Below are 22982 nucleotides of genomic sequence, written 5' to 3' on the forward strand. Positions count from 1 at the left end.
CATTAACGGACGAGTATTGATCTGTTTTCTTCAGACGATTCACAATCCATGCATCTTAATCTACCTCAAGGCATCGGCGGCGTTTCGGCGTGGTGAGAGCGAGATTTGCGCCCGCGGGCCGCCGCCGCCGCCTGCTTGCTGGACGTGGGGGCGCCGCCGAAGCAGTCGGTGGAGCGGCGCCGGCTGGTCAGCGTCGCCATCAGTACCATCGCCGCAGGCGCGGACGGGGACGGGGAACGTGGGCGCGTCTTTCGGTGGTGATGTAATCGGCGGCGGCGCAGATCGATAGGGCAGATGGGATTGTTTGGCGGAGAGGACGGACGAGGGGTGTGCTTTTATGAAGTCATGGCGGGGGCACTGCAGGAGCCAACACGGGCAAGCATCCAGTTGCCGGAATCGGATTTGATACAGCAAACCGAATTCTTCCCCAAGTCGGAGACGGTTTTCTCTTCAACTCAACTCGGAGACGGGGTTAGCCGAGTGAGCTTTAGAATTCGGTCCGTTGTTTTCTCAGGGGGGAAAAGAAGAAAAGGTGCGCGTTCGTACCTTTGAAATCATTTCTAAAAAAATGTATAAAATCAACACTTTTGAGGCTTAGATTTGAAAAAGGCACCACGTTCATTTTTATGAACGGGAAAAGGCACCGCATTCATTTTTATTGCGTGCAACCACCATTTTTGGAGACGGGGGACGACCAGGTTAGGCTGTTTACTACTCCCTCTGTCTCATGTTAAGTGACTTTGTATTATATGTGATATACGCTTTTTAGGCATAGATACATTATATTTGGACAAATTTGAGTCACTTAATATGAGACGAAGGAGGTACGGCATAAAGGTGGATCTCGTCGGAGAGGAAGAAGACGGGCATTGCACGGCGAATGGGGAGAGATAGAGAGAGACGACGACAACGGAACCCTGGCCATCGAGAACCGAGCTGCGACGAGAAAATTTTCATGACAAAATCTTTCCTTGGGATGTTATCATGATTAGCTCTAGTCCTGGATTCTGAAATAAGTGACGTGAATTTGTATAAAAATCTATGTAAATCCACGTAATTTGTTTCAATACAGAGGGAGTAATTTTTTTTTAGCATATGTGTGTAGAATTGCTACTTAGTATATGTTTTATCCCTTCGGTCACCTAGACGACGCAACATGAATTTAAAGTTTCTACAAGTTTCTAGACCAGCTGCAAACAATAAAAAGATGGGTTAATGGGTTACACATGTTTGTTGCTGGCATGTTGTGAAAATAGATTCGACCGAGAGCAAGTTTGTTGCTGGCTTGTGGTGAAATAGATTTTACAGCAGCCAGGACCACAATTCCTTTCGACCCAGCCATTTTGCAAAGCAATACTCCGAAGTTCGAATGTACAGCCCACCATCTGATAAACTTATTAAGTTGACAGCAAAACCGTATATGCCACTATGGTCAACACATACAAAGACGCAACAAACATGCGCACACCAACTTTCTCAGTTTCCAGTTAACTCATCCAAATGAACAGCAGCACATCAATCCTCCAACAAAAGACTACAGGTAACAGGTCTCAAAATAAAGACTGCAGGTCTCGAAATACAATTTTTGGCCCCAGCAGATTCAGCTCAGACTAGCCAGTAAGACGCATTATTCACTACTACCTTAAATCTCAGATAAAAAATCAATCAATCCCAGGCTTACCACCAGTCATGTTCTATCAGCTATAATCAATTGGCCATCTATATATCAATCCTGCTTGGACTCTCTAGTTCCATATACTCTGATTAAATAAAGCAGAACAAAATTAGTAATTCGAAGTGCTTGTTTGGATTCTTTAGTTCAATGTACTTTATATCCAAACATATTGGCATCCGATGAAGTGTACGAGCCATTACTTTCAAGTCCAACATGGTATCAAAGCATTTGCGCAAGTGCTCTGATACCATGTAGAACTTGATTGAAACAACCATTACATCTTCATTGCATACTAATGGGTTCAAATATAAAGCACACAATTACGCAAGAGACCAAAACAAAGACAACACAAGACTAATCTTGTTCAAACTTTATCCTAATATACCAAAGTCTGAACAAAAAAAAGACAGACTGTACAGCTGATGAAGCCCCAAGCTCACTATCTGGCAGGGCTTGTGGCTTCAAGCTGCTTTGATACATATAGTTAGAATAATTTGTACACTGCTGTCACAAGTTCAATCTAGTATAGTGTTTGTTCAGACTCTCGTGACCAATGCAAGCATAGCATGTAATGCATCAGCAATTGTCTTCAATGCTAAACACGGTATCAAAGCTATAATCTCTAATGTCATAGCATGTAATGCGTCAGCAATTGTCTTCAATGCACGGTATCAAAGCTATAATCTCTAATGTTACTGCTCTGATAACATGATACTAACGACAGAAAACAAACACATTACCATCATGAAAACAATTAGGCTATACAAGAGACCAAAACAAGAAAACGAACACATTACCATCATGAAAACAATTAGGCTATACAAGAGACGACGCAAGACTAGCCCAGAACTGGCGTTGTACGAGAACATGGTCCAACAGGTACTAACCAAACCTAGTGCTCCAAGAATACTAAGCAGTGTGTAATCAGTTACAGAGGTATTGATTCGTAATAAGCCAGATAGAGACTGATCAACCATAAGTGAGACTAGCCGAATCAACATGTCAATATGAGGAGTAATAATGGATCCATTTCACATGAAAATAAAGAACCTTAACATACCACACACTACCAGTGATAAACCGCACCAAGCACAAGACTAAACCATATAGCAATACTATCAAAGTAATCATCACCAAAACTTCAACAGGATATATGTTTTGAACGATTTAACACAGCAAACATCATTATGTCCTAAATAAACACCTCTCCAAGATCCATCCACAAAGTGTCCATCGACAATACCAAAACTGATACCAACTAAAAGTCTATGATGGATACCAACTAACCCATGTACACTTACTTAAATAGAGCAGAAGAAAATTAGTGATGCAAAGTGCTTGTTTGGACTCCCTAGTTCCAATGTAATCTATATCCAAACATATTTGCACTCGATGCAGTGTATCAGACATTTCTTTCCGCTCCTTCATGGTATCAGAGCCCTAACGCAGAGAGCGTGAAGCCTCTGATACCATGACAGAGTAGATAGGAACAACCATTACATCTTCATTGCATGCAAATGTGCTTAAATATAAAGCACGCAGGTACACGAGAGACCAACACAAAGAAAACACATGACTAATCTTGTTCAAGCTTGTATCCAAATATACAAACAGAAAAGTGACATAGGACAATAAAAGATCAAATCAATCAGACTGTACAGCTGATTAAGCCCCAAGCTCAGCGTCAAGGCCGGGTTTGCGGCTTCAATCAGGGTTCAAAAGTTTTAGTGTTAAGGCTCTGATAACATTGTACCGAGAGACAAGACATCACCATTGTAAGACAACTACGTATACAAGGAAACAAAAAAAAGACACTGTAAGACTAACCCAGAACTAGCATTGGACGCCATCACTGTGTAACACGGTGCTACAAGCATACTAAGCAGTGTGATAATTGTTACCGAGAAACTAATACAGTAAGCCTGATCGTTACTGATCAATCATAAGTGACCCTAGCCGAAACAACCACAACATGCTGAGCAATGCTCGATCCAACTAATATGAATATAATGAACCTAACCAACAGACCACACACTACCAGAGGTGAACTGCATCAAACACAACACTAAACCATACAGATATAGCAAGATAATGTGACAAGTAATCATCACCAAATTTCAACAGTAACTATGGTTGGCACGATTTAACAGAGGAAACGTCATTATGTCTCAAACAAACACCTCTCCAAGATCCATCCACAAAGTCTCCATGGACAATACCAAAACAGAGATAGCTTAGTGCAGCAATACTTGATACCAACTAAAAAGTAATAAACGGGCGATACTAGCAGAAGAAACAGGCAGCCTCGCAGCCTAGAAGCGGAGCTTGGTGAAGAACCACCTGTTCTTGCCGGTCTTGAACCTCTCCTCGAGGCGGGCCTTGGCAGACTTGGCGGCGGCGACCTTCTTGTCGGAGGAGGCGAGGGCGTCGGGCCCGCCGGAGGCCACGTCCTTGAGGTCCACGTCGAGCGTGTAGCGGGTGGGCATGAGGTGGGTGAAGTTGACGAGCTTGAGGAAGCACTTGACGCGCGACTTCTTGGCCGTCTTCTTGGCGGAGTCCTTGCGAATCACCTTCTTGGGGTACTTGGCGAGGCCGGCGACGAGGCAGTGGCCGTAGGGGCGGTCGCGGGTGCCCTCCTCGAACACGCGCACGATGACCGCCTTCCGGCCGGCGTAGCGGCCCTGCAGGAGGATCACGGCCTTGCCGGGCTTCAGGAACTTCACCATCTTCGCGTCCGAGCTGCGCCGCCGCCTGGAGGTTGTGGAAGGTTTGGGGACTTGTGGGGAATTCGGCGGAAGGGAGAAGGGTGGAGATTATATAGGATGGCGGCGCTAGGGTTTTGTTGGGGTGGGTGGGTCTGGACGGTTAGATCTGGATCGGACGGTGTGGATCAGAATGGGCTGGGCTTGCTACACGGGGTTGGGTTGGGCCTGCATTGCTTGTTTCACTCTTGCTTTAGATGAGGGCCCATGGCCCAAAGTACGAGGAGCATGATCTAATTCATTTGGTTCCTTCTTATTATTACACCATTTGGTTCATTCCAATTATGTTTTTTTCATGATTCTAAAAACCATATTTGTGCCCATATAAAAAAAATCTTCAGCTTGTTTAAAAATATTTACTTATTATTATCTTTTATGAACACCAAATACAACATGTTGACACGCACATAATGAATACTATCATGCAACATTCAGAATGAAACCATACATTGATGTCTCAATTACTCTGGAGAATCAAAGGAGGAAATTTTACACGATGCACACAACATTCATGTGCTCAATGGTCGCCAAAATCCAAGTTACAGTTTGGAATTGGGTAGCAATGACTATCTGGTTCCTAGTGTCAAATGGTTCTGGAAATCTACAAGTTCCTATCTACATCGAAAGAATGGCCGACAAAATCTCCATCTTCTCAAACAAAATTGCCACAGTGTTGGCATTGCCAGGACTCCGTTGCAATGCACATGTTTGATTTTTTTACAAATGTCTACAGATTTCTTCTATGGTGAAAGTAGAGGAATTAATCCCCGTATGTACGATCAAGGTGTGGCAGGCGAATTCCGCGGAGCTGCAAAGTAGTCGTCTTCGACATTCCTCAGTAGATTATCGCTGCCTACACTGATATACCAAGATATTCCTCCATCCAATGGCCAAGCTGATACTGGAAACAAAAGAATTGGTTTACATCTGTTCCCAAAATGTGTTAACAATACCAAACATGAAAATACACTACTTCTAACTGGTTTAGAAGAACATATTGAGCTCGGATGAGCAGTTGGGAGGATATGGGAGTTAGGGCTGGCATTAGTTGAGAAATGTCGTGATAGCATTCAGAAAGAATCTTAAGAAAAATCGATGTCTATACCTAGGAAAGTTCCCAAGTAATCATTTCTTTCGAGAAAAAAATTAAAATTATGGTGGTGTGACAGGATATATTGAACCACAAAAGGATACCTGCAGAACTGGCAGATTCTTTCTCCTTTGCTACGTGCAACAAAATTGTTCCAGAAAGGATTGTTATTAAGCCGCAACATTCAGAAGCAATACTGCTTAAGCTTTGACCATCGCCATCCTGCATGTCACAACATGTATAATAAATTGCAAGCTCCACCATAACTATCAATAAAAGAAATTAGAGAGAGAGGAGGAGAAAGAAACTGTAAGTTTAACTTAGTTAGCTAAAGATCTGAAGTTAGTTTCTACCTTGAACATAATTCCACTCGCCACTATTGTAAGGGTGGTGAACATTACATAATAAACCGGAGAGACAATAGCTAACTCAAAGCAATCCAGTGCCTGCAATAGCGGAATAAAATTAGCATGACCAGAAACAAAGAAATGCACAGTCATCATAAATTAAAGAGATAAAGTAAAATAACACTTTTTTTTTCCTTAAAACCTGTGAAATACAAGTTCAAATCGATGCAAATAAGATAAACATATTCACAGGAGTAACAAGTAGATAGTAGTAGGAAAAGATGCATTACCTTGTTGAGGTAATTTAGCTGAGAAATCCCACAGATAACTGCGACCATAATAAAAAGCCATGTGTGTGGATAAGTAAGTTGATTCATTCCATCCAGTGTAAGCTTTATGGCGACACCAACGGCTTTGATGCTAACGACCTACAAGTAGTGACATTCGGTTAAATACAATCGCTGATGTTAGGCTGTGCATCTAAAAGTCAGTGAACTTACTGTTAGTGATCCCATTGAAGAACAGATACCCAGATATATCAGGATATTCTTCTGACCATATCGACGTTCAAAGAACACTACTAACACCACCAAGATTATCAATGTCGTTACTGCATAGGTTAGAAATCCTGCGATGGTTGGCACCAAGGAATATGGAGAAAGCCTGTCAGAAATGCAGCTGGGACTGACAGTAAGGTATGTCATTGCAGGTTGATGTCTCACCAGGTTGAGTAGCTAGGTCCCAGATTTCTTCTACAGAATTAGGCATGTGCTCATGAGGAGCATGTATAACAACAACAACTGAGCCTACTATGCACGATATACAACCAAGAATCCCAAGCTTGTCAAGCCGCTCCTTCAGCACAAAGTGTGCTAACACTGAACTGCCAATTTTCAGAAAATTTATATGTCAAGCACAGAAGAATCGAAGACAGTATTGAAATCGAAGGTTTCGATATTTTCTAAATTCACCTCACGATTATGCTTAGTGCTCCAAGAGGAGTCACAAGTACAGCTGGTGCAAAAACGTAAGCAACAAAGTTGGCGACCTCCCCAAGCAGCACTTGTAAAGGAACAATGAGCAATTTAGTTGCATAATTAAATCAAAATCTGATGCAAATTTTGTGTAGAGTGAACATACTTGTGATTAAACCAGCCCACCAGAGAGGCTCCAAAAGATAGGTGTAACCTCCACCACCTGTAATTTAGAGAGAGAAAATAAAGCCATGTAAGTTGAAACTGGAGGACAGTTGGCCAAGCAAAAGTCTGACAACCATATGCACATTAATAAGGGGCAAGACATCTGAAAATCGATAAAGAATGGTTCAACCTTCTTCAATTCAACCAATTAACCAAGATATATTTTTCGAGAAAATTAACCAAAATAAGCTTGCTGTAAAATAGTTCATGAGTGACTCAAATATTGTGAAGCATGAACTATTTTAACTTTTTAAGCATGTTGTAACATAGTTCATGATATTCGAGTCACCACCATTGCAATGTATTGAACTGAAAACTCCAAATCAATCTCGCATTGACCCCTGCTTACAAGGTAGATATATCATGTTCCGAAGCATGAGCATACTTCCAATTCTGGCGAGTTATGTTCATTTCTGTTCATGGCTCTCTCTAGACCTAGCCCATTTCTCCACGTTCATGCTTTCATCTTCCCGACGCCTCACTATTCTCATGACCCATTTCGAAACATGATGATTGACTGACAATTCAGTTTGCCCCCGTCTCCCAGAACTAAATCAACACGACTCCTGTTGGCGTCCAGAAGACAGCAACAGCCCCGAAGAGGACAGGAACGCTGGGAATACACGCGAGTTTCTGACTTTGACTCACAGCCGCCTGATCCCCAACCACGCAGGCTACGGAGCAGCGACGCGTGAGCCCAAAGACCGGCTCGCCGCCGCATGTTCAAATCTCGGGACACGCCATCGCCTGATTCATCCATCCAGACGCCACTGCTCCGAGAAATCGACCGAAAGCATCGAGATCCAAACCCGAGATTTGAATTGGATACAGCTTACAATCAGAATTACATGCGTCGAATTCGCTAGATTGGATTGGGGCAGAAGTATGAACCAACCCACAGAACCCGCATTGGGGATCAACTTTCCCTCTAGGGAGGAAGGGAAGGGAACCGTGCGTGCGTTCGTGCGTACCTGCGCGGACGCCGCACTTGCCGGCGCGCATGAGGCCGATCTTCTTGAGGATGAAGCTGGCGCCGATGAAGGCGCTGGACGCCACCGCCAGCGCCAGCCCCTTGGTGTTGTCCGACGCCCCCATCCCGACTGGCCGCCGGCCGCCACGGCGAGCAAGGAGTCGGATCGATCGGAGTCAGCTAGCAAACCAACCCCCAGAAACGTCAACCAGGCCACACGCCCCGCCCGCCGCCGCGACTCAGAAGGGGAGCGAGCAAGGGCACACGCGCGAACGAAATGGTGGCGCCGCCGCGCCGCACCTCCCTCTCGTTCCTTCCTGCGCTCTTCCTTCTCGTCGCTGCTGGATGGATGGGGTATTACCCGCGTGGTTTCCGCCGGCTGCCGGCCGGCCGGTAGTTGGTTTGGTTGGTTCGCTGCTCCTTCTCCTTCTCCTCCTTGTTCTTCTCCTCTCCTCGGGGAAGGAGAAAGCGAGAGGCGAGAGACAGAGAGAGGTCGTCGCGGCCTCGGCGGGTGCTTCGGATGACGTGTGGGCCATCCAAGCGGAGCGGGGGGCCAGGCTGTCTGTCCGCCAGCTGGACGGATCTGGCCACGTGGCGCGATGCGCGGATCAATACATTCCCCCTTTTTTTTTAGAGGAATCAATTTATTCCCATTCCGATTCCGTTATCGGCATTCCGGTTCCCTCGTACCGCATGTTTTGAGAGAGTCACGAGGCCCAGAGCCCACAGGACACAAGTGGACAAACTATGGGCCGGGCCTGGCTGCAGATAAGCCCGTGGGCCACAGAGCCGGCAGGCATGGGCCGTGGGAAACATAACGGCGGTCGGCGGAAAAATCAGCTTCCCTCCCCCTTTCGGTATCGTTTTTTTTTTAACAAACCCAACACAAGTCAACGTCCCCTAAAAAAACAAGTCAACGTTAAAAAAAACCCAACACAAGTCAGAAAAGGAAACACGTACTCCTACTTACGTGTAACAACAAACGGACTCTGGGTCGTCGAATCGTAGACAAATATACTCCGTACTCCGTATATCACATCGGGCTTTCTTCGTAGTACAACAAAGGAGCTGGCCATCGCCGCCGTGGTCTTCCTTTACTGCACTCTCATGATCCACCTGGTGCTCATCAAGTACTGGCACACAAAGGAGCGCGATGAACTCGTTGATAACACCGCATCCACAGGGCCACAGGTACATTCATTTAATTCGTTCCTGCGGGTGATTTAATTGACTAATTTTGATTGGAGTTTCTGCTAATCTCGAATTCATATCTCTCGTCTCTAGGACCTACCTACCTATTTATTTGCTTGTTCGTTGTTGTATGGGTTTACATGCAGCTGACGACGATGCTGATGCTGGCCGTGACGGGGATCACGTTGATCTCCTTGGGAGCGATGGTGGCCCGACCGTGGTGACTTGGTGCTTACTGCAATCGCCTCCTTGTTGTCATCAGGGGGAATCCTAGCTTTGTTCGCGATCGGAGAACATGAAGATGAGGGACAGAAATCTAGCGCGAACCACGTGAAAAATGCCTCGGATCTTGTATAGTCGAGTGGGCACGATCGTTTTAATTAATTTTGTTCCTGCGTGCATGGTGATTGCCCTTAATTTGCCCATTAAATTTTGAATTATCGTGGCTGTTTTGCCGTTACCAATTGTAATTGATTCCCGTGATTACATTTTCCTTCTCACGCGCGCCATTGATTGCCGAGTTGCCGTTTGCAATGGAAGAACATCCGATCCCCAAAAATCCTCACAGGAAGAACGAGCCCTAGCGCCGCCGCTCACCAAAGCATGGCCGAGCCGCCGTCGCCGACGCCCTCGAGGCCGGGTCTCACGTCTCTTGCGACAATCGGCGAGGACATCCCCGAAAAGGTGCGGCTCTCGTGCTTCAGCTGCTACGCCGCCACCGGCGACGCCGAGGCGGTGGCGGCGTCCATCAGGGCCGAGTTAGCCAAGCCGATGGAGAAGCAAATATTCGCCTTCTACGACGAGGCGATCCGGCGGCTCCCCGTGGCGGCCATGCCGGAGCTCAAGGACTGCGTCCTCACCGGCGGCCACTGCATCGGCCTCCTCGACCCCGTCTCCAACATCATCCTCAACGCCCTCAACCTCCTCTGCCGCCGCATCTGCAGCAGAAAGGGCAAAAAGAAGCCTTCTTCTTCTGCGCCACGCAAAGGGGCGGCGGCGGAGGAGGAAGAGAAAGCTTCAGAAGGCTTCAGGCTGATGGCCACAGCTTTGAGCTCCTACTACAAGGGCCTCGACGCCTTCCTGGAGACCTACTTCCGGTACCTATCCAGGGCGCAGGCCTCGGACTACCTCAGCCTGGCCGGCGCCGACCTCTGCTCCGGCAGGACCCAGTTCGCCCTCGAGGTCGCCGCCGCCGCAGCACGGCACCCTTATCCCAACGATGTGGCGCTGCTAGCCACCAAGACTCTTCTCGCCTCCCCCTTCCAGGATCCCAATCCTCTCGCCGTTGTTCTTCAGAAAGGGCGGCTCCTCACCGTAGACGATGTCAAAGGCATCCTCGGCTCACTGCAGCGGCTGCACTGCCCTGCCGTCCAAGTCTCCTTCCCCCGCCGCCCTCATCCTGATTTGGATCAAGATTTTGGACTGCCTTGTTCCCAGTTCTCCTGTGTCGTTGGTGATATCTAATTGCTTGGATGTTGCTGCCACCACCATTGCCAAGTGCTGCTCTCTGCATATGACTGGGGATAATCCTGCTACTGCTCCACCTATGGTGTCTACATGCAAGTGTGAGCATTTTAGATATCTGAAGATGTGCCTTGTCGATACCATCCATGCCTTCTACATCAAGGCGCTGTCCTTGCTGCCCCATAAGTCTCTCCATAAGCACCTCCGAGGTATTCTCGTGGCTGGGCATTGCTATGGTCCCATGGATCCTGTTTCCAACATCATCCTTAATGCCATCTGGTATGACACCGTTTGCCCTCTCCCTGAAATGGACGCTGATTTTGAGCCAGACATCCTTGATAGCAAATCTTTGCTCCGCGTGGTCGTCCGCTCCCTGAATGGCCTCATTGCCTTGTTCTGCACAGCCACTGGTTTATCAGAGCACGACGCCGTGGAATACCTTTGCTACAAGCAGTGTGACCTATCTGCGGTGTTACGGACGGCGACGGCAAAAGAGAGGTCCTTTGAAGCCTATGATTGTGCTGGCCGATCTGGGAAACATCCCAAGCATTCCGAGCTTGCGTCATTTCTTGTCTCCAGGTGTGGTGACGATATACAAGGCTTGAGGACCTCACTGACGATTGAAGCAACGAGAGAAGGCTGTGTCATTTCTGATGCAAGTCTGGAGCAAGTGTACAACATAGTGGGAGATCAAAGCTCATTCCCTGCACCATCATCGGTTCGTCCTATATTATGCCCGGTGGCTTGGAAGGTGCTGGGGTCCAGAAAGGTCGACTTTGTGCGGCAGCAGAGGTTTCTTCGTCAAAGCTTGGATGAATGATGCTTGATTACTCTAATCAGCATCCTTGGGTAATAAAAATAAAAATTCAACTGTTGATTTCTTCTTGTAGTAGTTTATTTAAACAGAGTCCATTCTTTGGAAAACTTGCTTGATTTGCTTCTTGTAGGAGTATATTTCATCCAAGTCAAAGTAGTATCTTTGATATTTGTTCAAATTGCTTGTCTTCGGAACACATGTTATCTCTGTACTGCTTGTTTTGGGTGGATTCTATGAATTATAACTTCACAACAGTTCACTTAAATTGCTTGTTTTAGGAACCGGTGCACAGGTTGGATGTTAGATGCGGTGTTGAGAAATTCAATTGTGAGCGTACAAAGTGCTGCTACCATGTCAATTTCCTGGCGTATTGTGATGATGGTGTCTCCAATGTTGCAGCAGCCCGCAAGCTCTTTTTCGCTCAAGTGTGGGGCTTAAGATCAAAGTCCAAGCCATCAGAACCAGGTCCACCTCTAAAAATGGCTCCTGTACCATGTACTAATGGTCACAGAATCCAATCATATTCACCTGCCAAGATTTATAGTAAATCTGGTAATATGAAATCTCAAACTTCATTCTGCTGTCCTCTTCCAAATTACAAGGTGGATCATCCATACCTCGGTAAGTACAGCTTCCTTGAATATAGCTCTTGACCGATCCCTTTTAATAATTTGATGTGTGTCTTCAAATCATTGCCAGGCCTGTTAACCGATGCTTTATCCTTGTCTTAATTTCTTTGACCATCGTGCAGGGCGATGCACCTTTTGTGAGCCTACTTCGAGTAAGATTGCGCATCCTCCTTCTGGAAAACATTCAGGGGCAAAACTAAGTGGAACTGGAGAGTTTTCGGGTTATCTGAACTCGGTTAAAGAACCTGCATCTGCAGTGGATTGCATAACGGATTCAGATTTTGTGTACTTTGATTGCCTTAGGGACGCTAAGTTTGCAGAAGTTATCCATGGCATGTCCTCTTTGGATATGAAGGACAAGCGTCTAGCACGAACAAAATGAAAGATGCCTCGGATCTCGTATAGCCGTCGTCTATTATACAGAACGAGTCTGAGAGGCGTCGCTGGTTGTTTCCATTGATTTGTTTGTTTCATTTGAGCTGAATATTAAATCGACAGGTAACTCTATATATACATAAAGGATCTGGCGACGATGCCAATCATATTTGTAATTGCCTTACATGTGTGTGTTTAAACCGGACATGCATACGTAATTTCACCGTTCCATAATTCTTATCTCAAATTTATCTAGAATTGATGTATTTATTCCTAAAAAGTGTAATATTTCGACAACAAATTATGGAACGGAGAGAGTACTCTTTTTTTTATGGAGAGGTTCCAAGGACACATGGGCTATAAGCCCATGGATAGTCCATGTTGTTTAGGCAGAGGCATAAAGGCCTGCTGGCCAAGCAACCGTATGTTTGTAAAAACAGTAGATTGGATTGAATCACCGTATCTCTCAAGGGTAGGCGTGTACTCTTTATATATAGGCACATACAATCTAGGGTTTACAATTCGGTTAGGATTACAACTTCTACCGCAAGTCTAGTTAGCTTGACATGACAGGATCGTATCCGCTCATGCGCCATTCTACTCCGTTTAACAGTCCCCCTCGATCAATCCATACTTCATTCGATCAAACGCCTCCTTGCCAAGGGCCTTCGTGAATATGTCAGCAATTTGATCCCGTGTAGAGATGAACCGCACCTTCAGTGCTCCTGCTGACACCTTCTCTCGTACAAAATGGAAATCGATTTCGATGTGTTTTGTTCGAGCATGAAACACAGGATTGGCTGTGAGAAAAGTTGCACCGAGATTGTCGCACCATAGAATTGGAGCTTGACCCTGAAACACACCCAACTCTCGAAGAATTGATTGCAGCCATGTCACCTCTGCCGTGCCATTTGCAATGGCTTTATACTCCGCTTCGGTACTCGACCGACTGACAGTAGGTTGTTTTCGAGAGCTCCAAGATATCAGATTGGGTCCATAGAACACTGCGTAGCCTCCACTTGATCGGCGATCATCAGGGCACCCAGCCCAATCTACATCCGTATACACGCTTAATTTTGTGGACTGGGAACGTCGTATGCTGAGTCCAACCTTCAGAGTTTCTTTCACATATCGCAGCACTCTTTTAACTGCAGACCAGTGCACATCTGTGGGAGCAGAGAGGAACTGGCATGCCTTGTTTACAGCGAAGGAAATGTCTGGCGGTGTCAGGGACAGGTATTGCAAAGCTCCCACCGTGCTCCTGTAGACAAAGGCTTCTGCTTCAGTGAGTATAGTGCCAGCATTCTTGCTGAGCTTGTCGGACGACGACATGGGTGTTGAACTACCCTTGCAATTCTGCATATTCACTTTCTGAAGCAGATCGGTAACATACTTGGTCTGAGTTAGGGCTATTCCATCGGACCCCTTTGTCACTTCTATTCCGAGAAAGTAGGAGAGTTCCCCGAGATCCTTGACAGTGAAAGAGTTACGAAGCTGCTTCAAGAGCTTTTCTACAGTCCGTTGACAGGAACCGGCTATGATGATATCATCCACATAGATCAACATATAGATGGTGACTCATGGGTCAAGGAAAATGAACAGGGAAGTATCTGCTTTTGATGGCTTGAAACCCATGGACTGGAGCTTGACACTTAGCTTGGAATACCACGCTCTTGGCGCCTGTTTAAGACCGTAAAGTGATTTCTGCAAACGACAGTCATGATGAGGATGATCTGGACCAACATATCCTGGCGGTTGAGACATGTATACCTCCTCCTGGATATCGCCGTGGAGGAAGGCATTTTGAACATCCACTTGACGAAGAGCCCAGCCGCGAGAAACGGCGATGGACAAGATCAACCGAACTGTGGTGGGTTTAACCACCGGGGAGAACGTGTCAGTGTAGTCAATACTAGCACGCTGGGTGAAGCCCTTCGTGACGAGACGGGATTTGTGACGATCAATGGTGCCATCAGACTTCTACTTGACCTTGAATACCCACTTGTAGCCGACGACATGATGACCACGAGGCGGTTCCACGAGACGCCAGGTGTTGTTGAGGCGGAGAGCAGCAAACTCTGCATCCATAGCAGTTTTCCAGGCAGGAATAGCCAAAGCATCATGATGAGACGTGGGTTCAGCCGCAAAGGCTCGCTTGGACGGGTCATATCGGATGATCCCATCATAGAGGCGAACCGGGCGAACTTTCTTATTCTGCATCCTAGTGCGCATAGGATGAGCAGGTGTAGGTATAGGTTCAGGACTTGGCGATGGTGAGGAGGCAGCAGACGGAGAGGATGCGGGAGAGTCACGATCCGCACCATGGGCCGGCCCACACGCCGGTGTGGGAGGATACGGAGGCGAGGCAGGCTCCGAGGCCGTGTCTGAGACTGCATCGTCTTGGGCCGCGGGAGCCGGCGCCCCATGATCGACGTGAAGAGGAGCATGCTCGCCATGCATTGTATGATCGACATGATCGCCTGCACCTGAAACAGCATCACTGGGAACCAGATTAGTAGCACAGCCCGTATCAGCACACGTTGATGAATCTCTAGCTGGTTTCGGAAGAAGTAAATCTTCAGCGGGTTGGGAATTTTGGGAGTGGTCAACAGAGAATGGATAGATTGTTTCATCAAAAACTACGTCATGGGAGATATATATTCGGCCAGTGGACCGATCAAGGCACTTGAACCCAAGATGATCTGGACTGTACCCAAGAAACACGCACCGGGTAGACCGAAAAGACAATTTTCGGTTGTTATAGGGTCGAAGATTTGGCCAGCAGGCACACCCAAAAACGCGTAAAGCCTCGTACCGAACAGGTATTTTAAACAATTTTGTGACGGGTGTCTCGTTGTGAGGATAACACGACTAGGCATTCGGTTAATGAGATAACAAGCTGTGAGGATAGCATCATCCCAAAAACGAAGAGGAACACAAGCTTGAGCAAGAAGAACAAGGACGGTTTCAACAAGATGACGGTGCTTTCTCTCGATTGCACCGTTTTGTTGGTGGGTGTGGGGGCAGGAGAGGCGATGGGTGATACCGGTATCTTGAAAATAGGGATGTAATTTCTGATGTTCCCCTCCCCAATCGGACTGAACGGAAAGAAATTTAACACCCAAAGATCGTTCAACACGTTTCTGGAATTGATAAAAGACATGCTCAACATCTGACTTGTGTTTCAATAGATAAACCCACGAAAACTTGCTAAAATCATCCAAAAAACTTACATAATACCGAAAACCACCGGAGGATTTAACCGCCGGTCCCCACACATCCGTGTGGACCAACTCTAGGGGAATAGTAGAGACTCTATTTGACAACTCATAAGGGAGTTGATGAACTTTCGCTTGTTGGCACGCATCACAAATATGCTCAACTAGCTCTTTATTCGACGACGAAACTAATTTATTGTTGGAGATGATGGATTGAACGATGGATGACGTGGGATGACCAAGACGCCGGTGCCACAAGTCTTTGGATGGAGTGGCGAGATGTGCTTGACGAGAGCGTGGATGTGACACTGGATACAAGGCGCCTTGAGCCCTACCGTGTAGACGAATTTGCCTCGTGATGCGGTCCTTGATAAGGAAATAAAAGGGGTGAAGTTCAACGAAACAATTGTTATCGAAAGCAAGTTTATTTGCAGACATGAGACTTTTGCTAATGTGTGGAGTGTGTAAGACATTTTTCAGGTGTAGAACAGATTGATTTGAACCAGGTAAAGAGGATTCACCAACATGTAAAATAGGAATATGCGTACCATTGGTCACCTGGATCTGATCGTGGCCTTCATAATTCTTTTGTACATGGAGACGATCCATGTCGTTGGTCATGTGATCCGTCTCCCCGGAGTCCATGATCCAGGTTGGTTCAGAAGTGTCGTTGGAGTTGGAGTAGTTGGCGGCGCGATTCGACGTCTCTGGTTGAATGGCGTGGTTGAAGCGAGAGTAGCAGTGGAGGGCATCGTGTCCATAGACACCACAGATCTGGCACGTGGATTTGCCGCCGCGTCCACGTCTTCCTCCTTGGCCATTGCCGCGCCCGGAGTTGTCGCCTCCTTGGCGACCGCCATAGCCGCCCCCACCATAGCCGTCGCCATTGTTGTAGTTCCGACCTCCTCCATAGCTGCGGCCGCCGTCCTCGCGTCCACGGCCTCCGCCGCCACGCCGAAAAGCCACCGCGTCCTCCTCCACGCGATGCATTGTTGGCAAAGTGTTGGAACTGAGGAGATCCATTGGACACGCGGTCGCCGTTGCGTGCCTCGTACACTACCATGTGCCCGTAGAGGTTGTTGAGAGTGAAATCATCGTCACCCTTCGAAGCTATCACCGATATCGACGTGGTGAAATTCTCATGATCCTCACTGGTCCCAGCAAGAATATACGATATGATCTCTGAATCACTCAGAGGATTGCCGACTGTTGCCATGGTGTCAGCAATTTTCTTCACGTGGTTGTAGTAGTCAGCAAGGGACATCTCCCTTTTCTTCGACTTCACAAGCTTCGTGCGGAGTTGCACGATCTTCGCCTTGGATCGTGACGAGAACATCCGGGTGAGTACATCCCATACGCTCGCCGATGACTTCAGCAGCATCACATGGCCGAGCACGGATGGGTTCAGAGATGCAAGGAGAGCACTCAAAACCTGTTGATCTGGTTTGAACCACACAGCATACTCAAGGTTGTTCACCGTCTCTGAACTTCCCTCGGACGCTGGAACCTTCTTTGACGGCGCGGCGCTGCTCCCATCTACAGAGCCAAACAGATCGAGGCTGTAGAGAGCAGGGAGAGCCTGAGCCCTCCATAACAGGAAGTTATCCTGGTTGAGCTTGACGGTGATCGCAGCGCCGATGGTTTGAGCGATGTTGGTTGGAGCTGCGAGGAAAGGAGCCATGGATGATCAAAGAGCGGATTGGCTCTGATACCATGTAAAAACAGTAGATTGGATTGAATCGCCGTAGCTCTCAAGGGTAGGCGTGTACTCTTTATATGTAGACACATACAATCTAGGATTTACAATTCGGTTAGGATTACAACTTCTACCGCAAGTCTAGTTAGCCTGACGTGACATGATCGTATCCGCTCATGCGTCATCCTACTCCGTTTAACAATGTTTTGGGCCATTGCGTTGGGTTTGCTCGGCCCCACGGCCTGTTTCACTGAACCAATACAGACGCGGCCTTTCCCACAGAAAACGAAAAAAAAAAGTTTATCCCAAAGCCGAGCAGCAGTATAAAATATCCTCATGAATCAGCCAATTTTTTTTCTCTATATCTATATCCTCCTGTAAATCTCTCTCTGAAGATGAGCTAGCGCCTACCTGTATACATCTACGCCATTTGGTTCTCCGACCACCGGCATCCTCGATTATCAGTCCTCAGAGCACGGCCGCGGCGGCAGCTACAAGAGTGACGAGCAGCATCGCCGGAGAGAAGGAAGAGAGTGCATGGCCGGCCGCCGAGCGGGGCTGCACGGCGCCGGGGAACGGCGTGTCGCTCTGCCGTGGCCTCAGCTGCGTCACCGGCATCGGGCCCGGCGCCGCCGCAGGGCTCCCGTCATCTTCCACCTTCATGTTCTTGTAACCTGCAGTTATATATTCAGTTCAGTAAAGTAATGTTGTTTGCTTCTTCAAATTTGCTTGATGAAACTTGATTGATTTTCTTACAGTCGAACTTGGTCCAGCCGAGGACGGATCTCTGCCGGTCGAAGACGACCTTCAAGCCGGTCATGAAGTTCTCTGCACATGAATGTTCGTCAGTCAGTACAGTACAGCTACAGTCCAGGTCATGAGCCTTTTTTCTTTTTTTGTGAAGAAGCCAAATTAACGGTCCATGATTCAGAAAAAGACCAGACGTACGGCCGATGATGTCAATGGGGATGTCGCTCTTGAACACGGCGAGGCAGTAGCCGACGGCGTGGACCTGCCCGTCGGTGGTCTCGCCGGCGACGATGACGAAAGGACGTGTCACCGGGAACACGGCGCCGCCTCTCGTCGTCAGGCTCACCTCCGGCATCAGCACCTCCGTCTGCCCCCGGCTCAGCGCGTAGCAGTACTCGAACGGGATCGACGCGCTCAGGTTCGCCCTCTTCTCCCGGACCTGCGAGTTGAACTGCAACACACACGATCCACAGATGCAACAAATAAGAATTTTTTACTTAAAAGGTTTTTCCCCAGGAAATTAACTGAATGGTAATAAATCATCAGTACAGAAAAGAGCACTGACGCTTGTGGCGAGCAAGGAGTAGGCCGGGTCGTTGAGGTAGGTGAAGGACGTGCCGGAGTCGACAACGGCGGCAAACTCTGCCGCCATCGCCCCCTTCCCTTTCACGTTGACCGCCGTCACGCTGATATTATACGTCGGGCTAGAAAAATAGAAATTGCAATAAAAATATAATTAAGAAAAGTATCAGTCAAACCGGACTGACTGACAGCCTGGCCCTACTTCTCGGTCAACAGTAGTCAAACTGGCAGTAGCGCGGATCCCGGGCGTGAGTCGTACCGCGTCTTGCTGACGATGAAGGGGGTCTCGTTCTGGGCGCCGGCGTCGCTGGGCTCGCCGAAGTTGATGCGGCCGTTGCCGTCGGGGCTGAAGCACATGGAGAAGCTGTCGGATCCCACGAGCCCGGCGGCGGCCAGCAAGCTCGGCACCGACACCCTGTCCATGCCCAGGCCCAGCAGCCCCTCCATGGCGGCGCCGTCCAGGAACGCCCCCGTCTGCTCCTGCCCGCACCCGAACACCACTCTCGCCCCCACCGCCTCCCCGACGTTTCCGCCATTGCCGGACCTCGAGCTCGAGCTCTGCCGCGTCATGTACAGCACGTCCTCCACCAGCACCCCGGACGACGAGGTGTTGGCGGAGACGTACTTGACGGTGTACGGGCAGCTGCCATTGCCGTTCCCGCAGGCGTTGGGGCGGTCGCAGAGGGAGTGAGAGCAGGTCACCGGCTTGCTCGTGGACGACTGCCGCGGGCTGTAGGGCTTGAGGAGCTCGGAGGTGTTGGCTATGGGGGCGCAGCGCTTGCAGTCGCAGGGCACCCAGAAGAGGTCGCTGCCAGTGTCCAGCGCCACCACGAACGTCGCGTTCGGCGTCCCCAACGCCACCTTCGCGTAGTGCAACCTGGAATTCGAAATTCAAAATCCACCTCAGCGAAAGCTCGATCTTCTTCTCTCTAGCTCCAATTCGATCTTCCATGGATGGAATCGAGGAGATCAATCGAATCAATTAATGGCGCGTGAGAGAGCAGAGCAGAGGAGGAGAACAGGGGAAGAAGAAGGAACAGGGGAGCGTACGATCCGGCGTGGCGGGTGGTGGAGTTGCCGTCGGCGAAGGAGAGGAGGGATTCGCCCTTGCCCCCGGCGAGCACGCGGCGGGCGCGGTCGTGAGCGGAGAGCGCCGAGTAGTACTCCGGGGAGCCCTCCGGCCACCAGGCGGCGGCGGCGGGGCGGCCGCGGGACTCCGCCCACCGCTTCACCACGGGGGAGAAGCGGTGGTGGAGGTCGAACCCGACCCCACCGCCGTCGCCGGCCACGAGCACCGCGGCGGCCAGGAGGAAGAGGAGGATTCCGCGGCAGGAACTACTATAAGCCATGGCGGAGGCGTGCGGCGCAAGAGGAAGAAGAAGCTAAGAGAGGAGGATGGTTGGTGCACGCGGCAACGATCTTAAAGGCGAGATGACGCGGGAGCGCGAGAGGAGAGAAAGGGGGCGCCCGGCAGAGACGAGCAAGTCAAAGTCTTGTGTGGTTTTGCTCGTCAAAGACGTCGCCCAATCAATGGTGGGTGGGCAAGAGAGGCTCAGTGTCCATTGATGATGTCCGGCCGGAAGAGGAAGAGGAAAGTTGCTGGACGGGACGGCGACGTGGCCTTGACCCCGGCCGGCCAAGCGAGCCAGGCCAGGCCAGGTCCGGTCCGGTCAGGGTAGGAATGATTAATTTCCGGACCCAAAATTCGGGAAAGATTTTAGTACGTTTCATTTATTTTCTCGCCGCAGATTAGATAAATGGCATGGGTGTCAAGCGTAATCGGATTTGGCAAACAATTAAGAGATGGGCCAAAATCAGAGTGTTGGTGTTTTGGCCCCTGTTCATTTAACTAAAAAAAATCAGATTGTGTATTAGACCCTTTTTAAAAAAACATTTAAAAAATAATCGGACGACGTGGCCGATTGAGCCACGGGAGATGTTCTTGCGGTCCTTGTGTTTACTGTTTACTGTTCCTGTCCCACTCATTGGATCTTTTCATCAACTACAACGCTTAAATAATTGGACACAAAAACTACTTCTGCAAGTAGCTTGAATCAGATTTGGATAGTAACAAATTTTTTTTCTTTTGAGATTGGATAGTACGTGTCATATTATGCAAGCTGGACCTGATTTTTTTTTGAGCGAAAAAAAAAACGATGGTCCACAGTCAAGACTTGATATTTGTTGGCGCTGTCGGTGATTATTGGGCCTAACCGGGCCACAGTCAAGACTTTAGTGTTTGCTTGTGGGTGGCTATGGTGGTTGTTGGGCTGTAATGGGCCCACGATCAAGACTTTATCCTTTTTGAAGATAATCCAAGTTTCTGTCGGGGATTTTGGTTTCCTGCCGGAGGAAATTCAGAAAGAGCAGTGTCTGCTGCATGCGAAACATAGTTCCAAGCTATATTTCGGATATACTACTCCTTTTGTAGAGAAGTTTTCATATGCAATACTCTATAATTGGATTGCTTGTCACATCACATATCGGGTCGTGGTTATCGCTGCACCTGACCATGACAAGGCTGAGAGTTCAGTCTAGAGAAAGAAAGAAAGATGAGACTGACCGACAGCAACTTGTTAGGCGTCCTCAAAAAAACAGCAACTTGTTAGTAATATAGCATGCGCGATGCATTTCACCCTTTTATATAGTTTTAATCAACACCTTATCATGCGTGTTACATTAAATAGAGAGCACATTTCCTTTCCTAGTTACCAGTTCTCAGCCGGTTCCTGCAAACTAATTATCACTCACTGCAGGCTAGCCGCCATTGCTGAGAACTCTCAAGAGCTTGCTAGCTAGTCTGCAGGAGGATGAAGACGAGCATCCCTTTGCTGACGCCGTACAAGATGGGCGAGTTCGAGCTATCCCACAGGGTGGTGCTGGCGCCGCTGACGCGGCAGCGCTCGCCCGGCGGCGTGCCGCAGCCGCAGCACGCCGCCGTGTACTACTCGCAGCGCGCCACCGCCGGCGGGTTCCTCATCTCCGAGGCCACGCTCGTCTCTGATACAGCGGCGGCGCGGGAGTACTTCGGGGACGTGCCGGGGATCTGGGCCCCGGAGCACGTGGACTCGTGGCGGCCCGTCGTCGACGCCGTGCACGCCAAGGGCGCCGTCTTCTTCTGCCAGCTCTGGCACGTCCCCCGCCGCCGCCGCCAGGAGGAGAAGATCATGCAGCAGGTGAGCCCGCAGATGAGCTTCGACGGCCGCCGCGAGGAGCTGTCGTCGCCGAGGCGGGTGGCGGCGGTGGACGCGCCCGGAGTCGTGGAGTGCTTCAGGGCCGCCGCCAGGAACGCCGTCGACGCGGGGTTCGACGGCGTCGAGATCCTCGGCGCCAACGCCTACTTCGTCTCCTCCTCCAACGCCGGCGCCGAAGACGACGACGAGACCGGCGGCGGCGGAATCGAGAGCAGCCGGAGCCGGATCCGGTTCGCGACGGAGGTGATCTCCGCCGTGGTCGGCGAGGTCGGGGCCCACCGCGTGGGGATCCGCCTGGACCAATTCTCCTCCTCCACCTCCGGCGACCTAGCCGCCGCCGGCGCCGGCGCCGAGGAAGAAGAAGACCTAGCGCTCGAAATTGTGGAACGCCTCAATGGCTACGGCGTGCTATACTGCCACATGATCGAGCCGCGGGTGGCCGGGCGGCGGCTGGGGCTCTCGCGGAGGCTGGCGCCGTTCCGGGAGGCGTTCGGGGGCACCTTCATCGCCAGCGGCGGGTACAGGCGGGAGGAAGGGGACCGCGCCGTGGGAGAAGGGTACGCCGACCTCGTGGCCTTCGGGAGGCTCTTCCTTGCTAACCCCGATCTCCCGCGCCGGTTCGAGCTCGACGCGCCGCTCAACGACTGTGATAAGGCCACCTTCTACGGCGGCGGCGACCCCGCCGTCGGGTACACCGATTACCCTTTCCTTGCTAGCTAGCTGACCATTGAGCAATGAGACGAGCTACGCTAGCTTCATGCCAACATTTTTGTAAAGGATGAAGACAGACGATGCTCTTGGACAGTTGGACTACAATTTACAAAGTACAAACTGCAGCTGATATTCCATTTGTACACAAATTTTCATTTCATCAATAAAATGCCAGGCCTTATGGTCTACTGTAATTTCCCTAAAAAAAACTGCAACTGATATATGCAGCTGCCTAACAACGTAACCAATCCAGCAACAAAAGGTATGCTTGTCTAAGTGAGGTAGTAGTAGTTGTTTTTTAACTGTCGAACA

At 49.2% G+C, this 22982-nt stretch overlaps 5 protein-coding genes, 1 long non-coding RNA gene and 1 other non-coding gene across 8 annotated transcripts; 3 read left to right on the forward strand and 4 right to left on the reverse strand.

Annotated features, from left to right (window-relative positions):
- Window positions 1–3078: 3078 nt before the first annotated feature.
- MIR9492 (microRNA MIR9492) lies at window positions 3079–3169 on the reverse strand. Its single transcript, NR_127096.1, has one exon. It is a non-coding gene; the product is annotated as a microRNA MIR9492 (primary transcript).
- A 591-nt stretch (window positions 3170–3760) lies between these two features.
- On the reverse strand, window positions 3761–4477 carry LOC100826008 (60S ribosomal protein L27-3). The gene has a single exon (XM_003563236.4). The coding sequence runs from the start codon at window positions 4399–4401 to the stop codon at window positions 3988–3990; it is 414 nt and encodes a 137-aa protein (XP_003563284.1). The 5' UTR covers window positions 4402–4477; the 3' UTR covers window positions 3761–3987.
- Window positions 4478–4850: 373 nt separating this feature from the next.
- LOC100825387 (probable magnesium transporter NIPA6) lies at window positions 4851–8520 on the reverse strand. The gene is made up of 9 exons (XM_003563234.4): window positions 8045–8520; window positions 7015–7071; window positions 6846–6936; window positions 6597–6757; window positions 6375–6502; window positions 6165–6302; window positions 5881–5973; window positions 5632–5749; window positions 4851–5338 (listed from the first exon to the last, which is right to left on the reverse strand). Exons 1-9 carry the CDS (start codon window positions 8166–8168, stop codon window positions 5217–5219), a joined length of 1032 nt encoding a protein of 343 aa, XP_003563282.1. The 5' UTR covers window positions 8169–8520; the 3' UTR covers window positions 4851–5216.
- Window positions 8521–8773: 253 nt separating this feature from the next.
- LOC106865613 lies at window positions 8774–9722 on the forward strand. Its single transcript, XR_002965727.1, has 2 exons — window positions 8774–9234; window positions 9381–9722. It is a non-coding gene; the product is annotated as an uncharacterized LOC106865613 (long non-coding RNA).
- A 41-nt stretch (window positions 9723–9763) lies between these two features.
- LOC112268494 lies at window positions 9764–12742 on the forward strand. The gene is made up of 4 exons (XM_024462579.1): window positions 9764–10977; window positions 11103–11547; window positions 11794–12136; window positions 12267–12742. The coding sequence occupies exon 1, from the start codon at window positions 9838–9840 to the stop codon at window positions 10696–10698; it is 861 nt and encodes a 286-aa protein (XP_024318347.1). The 5' UTR covers window positions 9764–9837; the 3' UTR covers window positions 10699–10977; window positions 11103–11547; window positions 11794–12136; window positions 12267–12742.
- A 4746-nt stretch (window positions 12743–17488) lies between these two features.
- On the reverse strand, window positions 17489–20325 carry LOC100828547 (aspartyl protease family protein 1). Of its 2 annotated transcripts, none has more exons than XM_024462565.1 (6): window positions 19816–20325; window positions 19025–19642; window positions 18749–18887; window positions 18373–18634; window positions 18190–18261; window positions 17489–18107 (listed from the first exon to the last, which is right to left on the reverse strand). In XM_024462565.1, exons 1-6 carry the CDS (start codon window positions 20112–20114, stop codon window positions 17902–17904), a joined length of 1596 nt encoding a protein of 531 aa, XP_024318333.1. In that variant the 5' UTR covers window positions 20115–20325; the 3' UTR covers window positions 17489–17901. The 2 variants fall into 2 exon arrangements, with proteins under 2 accessions (XP_024318333.1, XP_003560331.2); XM_003560283.4 differs by having other exon boundaries at window positions 18382–18634; window positions 19816–20323.
- Window positions 20326–21377: 1052 nt separating this feature from the next.
- LOC104585285 (12-oxophytodienoate reductase 2) lies at window positions 21378–22882 on the forward strand. The gene has a single exon (XM_014896858.2). It carries the CDS (start codon window positions 21576–21578, stop codon window positions 22677–22679), a length of 1104 nt encoding a protein of 367 aa, XP_014752344.1. The 5' UTR covers window positions 21378–21575; the 3' UTR covers window positions 22680–22882.
- The last annotated feature ends 100 nt before the right edge of the window (window positions 22883–22982 follow it).

Source organism: Brachypodium distachyon, chromosome 1, assembly GCF_000005505.3.
Source record: "Brachypodium distachyon strain Bd21 chromosome 1, Brachypodium_distachyon_v3.0, whole genome shotgun sequence".
Classification (NCBI taxonomy): Eukaryota; Viridiplantae; Streptophyta; class Magnoliopsida; order Poales; family Poaceae; genus Brachypodium; species Brachypodium distachyon.

Excerpts from the sequence above, each read along its gene's own strand:
- LOC100826008 (XM_003563236.4), bottom strand. The coding sequence starts at position 4,401 with ATGGTGAAGTTCCTGAAGCCCGGCAAGGCCGTGATCCTCCTGCAGGGC.
- LOC100825387 (XM_003563234.4), bottom strand. The coding sequence starts at position 8,168 with ATGGGGGCGTCGGACAACACCAAGGGGCTGGCGCTGGCGGTGGCGTCC. Across the intron at positions 6,758-6,845 it reads GCACTAAGCATAATCGTGAG|TTCAGTGTTAGCACACTTTG; the intron begins GTGAATTTAGAA and ends GAAAATTGGCAG. Across the intron at positions 5,339-5,631 it reads AGAATCTGCCAGTTCTGCAG|TATCAGCTTGGCCATTGGAT; the intron begins GTATCCTTTTGT and ends TTTTGTTTCCAG.
- LOC112268494 (XM_024462579.1), top strand. The coding sequence starts at position 9,838 with ATGGCCGAGCCGCCGTCGCCGACGCCCTCGAGGCCGGGTCTCACGTCT.
- LOC100828547 (XM_024462565.1), bottom strand. The coding sequence starts at position 20,114 with ATGGCTTATAGTAGTTCCTGCCGCGGAATCCTCCTCTTCCTCCTGGCC. Across the intron at positions 18,888-19,024 it reads TTCATCGTCAGCAAGACGCG|CCCGACGTATAATATCAGCG; the intron begins GTACGACTCACG and ends CTATTTTTCTAG. Across the intron at positions 18,262-18,372 it reads CATCATCGGCCGTACGTCTG|AGAACTTCATGACCGGCTTG; the intron begins GTCTTTTTCTGA and ends ATTCATGTGCAG.
- LOC104585285 (XM_014896858.2), top strand. The coding sequence starts at position 21,576 with ATGAAGACGAGCATCCCTTTGCTGACGCCGTACAAGATGGGCGAGTTC.